Genomic DNA, 2,558 nt, shown 5'->3' with positions numbered 1-2,558 from the left:
TTGTCCGAGATCTTCCTGGTGCTGGGGCTAGGTCAGGAGCAGCTGTGAGATCATGGGAAGGGCCTTAGAACATCAGTGTCAGGGCTGGGAGGGGCCTTAGAACAAGGGATGTCAGAGCTGGGAGGGGCCTTAGAACAGGGGATGTCAGGGCTGGGAGGGGCCTTAGAATAGGGGATGTCATGGCTGGGAGGGGCCTGAGAATAGGGAATGTCAGGGCTGGGAGGGACCTTAGCATATAGACTGCAGACTGGGAAAGATTCCTACTTCATAGAGTTAGACTAAGAATCATCCTGTAGAATTCATCCTTTTTGCTGTTGTTCAGTCACGTCTGACTCCACCCCATTTTGGGTTTTCTTGGCAAAGATACTGGAGTGGTTTGCCATTTCCTTCTCCAGCTCATTTGACAGATGAAGAAACTGAGGAAAACAGGGTGAAGTGACTCACCCAGGGTCACACAACTAGAAGTGTCTGAGGTTGGATTTGAACTCAGGAAGGTGAGTCTTCTTGACTCCAGGCTGGGGGGGAGGTTCCATTCATTGAGCTACCTAGCTGCTCGATGAAGTTCAAACCCCTTATTTATGCAAACAGACCCAGAGAGGTCTAAGTGACCTGCCCAAAGTGACCTGAGAACAGTGAATGTTCCAAAGGACCTTAGAAATCTTCTGTTCATAATCCCGATTGCCATATAATTTGCCATATAAGCTCCTGGAGGGCAGGGACTGTTTACTCTGTGCAAGTCACTTAACCTTAATTGCCTCACCAAAAAAAAGAACTCTTCTGTTCCACACACACGTTGTACCCTCAGCACCCATCACCGGGCCTGGTGCTTAGAAGGTGCTTAATAAATACTCGTTGACTGATTGCCCAGAAGAGGAACCTTGGCCTAGAGAAGAAAATTGATGTGCTGAAGGTCACATGACAGACCCAAGACCAAAATGATCGGTTTCCTTGCTAACTTTACACAGCTTCTTGCAGCTTGGGGCAATCTTGGCCGGCCCACCCTCCCCTCCCCAGGCAAAGGACTCCTCTGTGAGGACCCTGAAAGCAGAGACCATGTTTTTGTCTCTGTTGTGTCCTCTGGCCTTAGCACAGTGCCCGGCACACAGTAGGAGCTTATCACATGTTTGTTGACTGTGTGGTCTGGGGGTCAGTCAATCAAGAAGCATTTATTAAGCGCCTACTATGTGCTAGGAGCTGGGCACTTACGTTCAACTACGCTCATCCTCCCGAGCAGTTTCCCCACCGGCAATCTCTAGGTAGCCCCGGGCGGGAGGCTGGGAGGGGGAAGGGCGTGGGGCGGGGGCGGGGGCGGGGGCGGGGGAGCGTGTGGCTCGTGTGTAGGTCGCAGTGTTTGTTTGGGTGCGCGTCTGGGGCACGGAGAGCGGGGCGAGCCGGGGGCCTCGGCGCGAGGATGCGCAGATAGATGTAGGCGAGGCGGCGGCCCGGCAGGCACAGCCCCGGCAGCGGCCCTGGCTGGGTAGGAGCGGCGGGAGCTGCGCCCGCGGGGCCGGCCTGCGGCCGATCGCGCCGCCCCTTTCCCGGGGCCCTCCCGCCGGCCCTGGGCACTCGCCGTGCTAGGCCGCCCGCCCGCCCCCGGGCCGGGGTGGGGAGCGCGCCGGAGGAAGAGGAAGATCGAGAGCGGCGGCGGCCGGAGGGGGCAGGAGAGAGGGGGAGCCGGAGGAGGCAGGAGAGAGGGGGAGCCGGAGGAGGCAGGAGAGAGGGGGAGCCGGAGGAAGGGCCGAGCCCGCGGCTGCAGCCCCCGCTCCCCGCGGCGCGATGGAGGCCCCGGAGCAGCGGCGGCAGCAGCAGCGGCTGCGGCGGCGGCGGCGGCGGCGGCAGCAGCAGCGCGGGCAGCGGCAGCAGCGGCGGCGGCTCTAACCCGGCGGCCCCCCGCCGCGTGCGCCCGAGGCCATGGCCTTGGTGACCCTGCAGCGCTCGCCCACGCCCAGCGCCGCCTCCTCGTCCGCCAGCACTAGCGAGGTGAGGGAGGGGCAGAGCCCGGGACCGCCGGGGCCCCTGCTGGGGCCGGGCCGGCCCGCCCCCCCCCCCCTCCCCCCGGCTCGGCAGCGTCGCCCTGGCCCCGGGCCGCTTCCCTGAGCCTCGGGGGGAGGCGGGGGGGGGCCTGGGACCCTCCGGGGCCGGATCTCGGGGGCCCTTCCTGAGCCTCGGGTGGGGGGGCCTGGGACCCTCCGGGGCCGGATCTCGGGCTCTCCGGGGCTCTGGCTGAGTGTCTCCGTGTGTCTGTATCACTGCGTCTCTCCCTTACTGTCTATGTATCTCGTCCTGAGCCTCTCTGCGTGCCTGGGTGCCTCTGGGGGTCCTGGCTGAGTGTCTCGGTCTCTCTCTTAGTTTCTATGTGTCTCTTTCTGTTTCTGTCTCTGTGCCTGTGTCTCTTTTCTGTGTCAGTATAACTGCATCTCTTGGCTTCTCTGTGTCTCTCCGAGTCTCTGTGCCTGTGTCTCTGTGTCTCTGTCCGCATCTCGTGGCTTCTCTGTGTCTCTCCGAGTCTCTGTGCCTGTGTCTCTGTGTCCGTATGTCCGCATCTCGTGGCTTCTCTG

The 2,558-nt window shown here is 61.7% G+C and overlaps 1 protein-coding gene across 1 annotated transcript in view; it reads left to right on the top strand.

Annotated features, from left to right (window-relative positions):
- The first annotated feature begins 1,909 nt into the window (after positions 1–1,909).
- The window catches only part of SSH1 (slingshot protein phosphatase 1), a 101,835-nt gene continuing 101,186 nt past the window's right edge, over positions 1,910–2,558 (top strand). The window contains exon 1 of the mRNA XM_027864144.1: positions 1,910–1,980. Coding sequence (XP_027719945.1) covers positions 1,912–1,980 — 69 coding nt within the window. The 5' untranslated portion in view covers positions 1,910–1,911. The remainder of the gene's footprint in view (positions 1,981–2,558) is intronic.

The sequence above is a fragment of the Vombatus ursinus genome, unplaced genomic scaffold, assembly GCF_900497805.2.
Source record: "Vombatus ursinus unplaced genomic scaffold, bare-nosed wombat genome assembly UNPS02001287.1, whole genome shotgun sequence".
NCBI lineage: Eukaryota > Metazoa > Chordata > Mammalia > Diprotodontia > Vombatidae > Vombatus > Vombatus ursinus.
The sequence above is the reverse complement of the archived record's forward strand: the minus strand, read 5'-3'. Positions and strand labels throughout refer to the sequence as shown.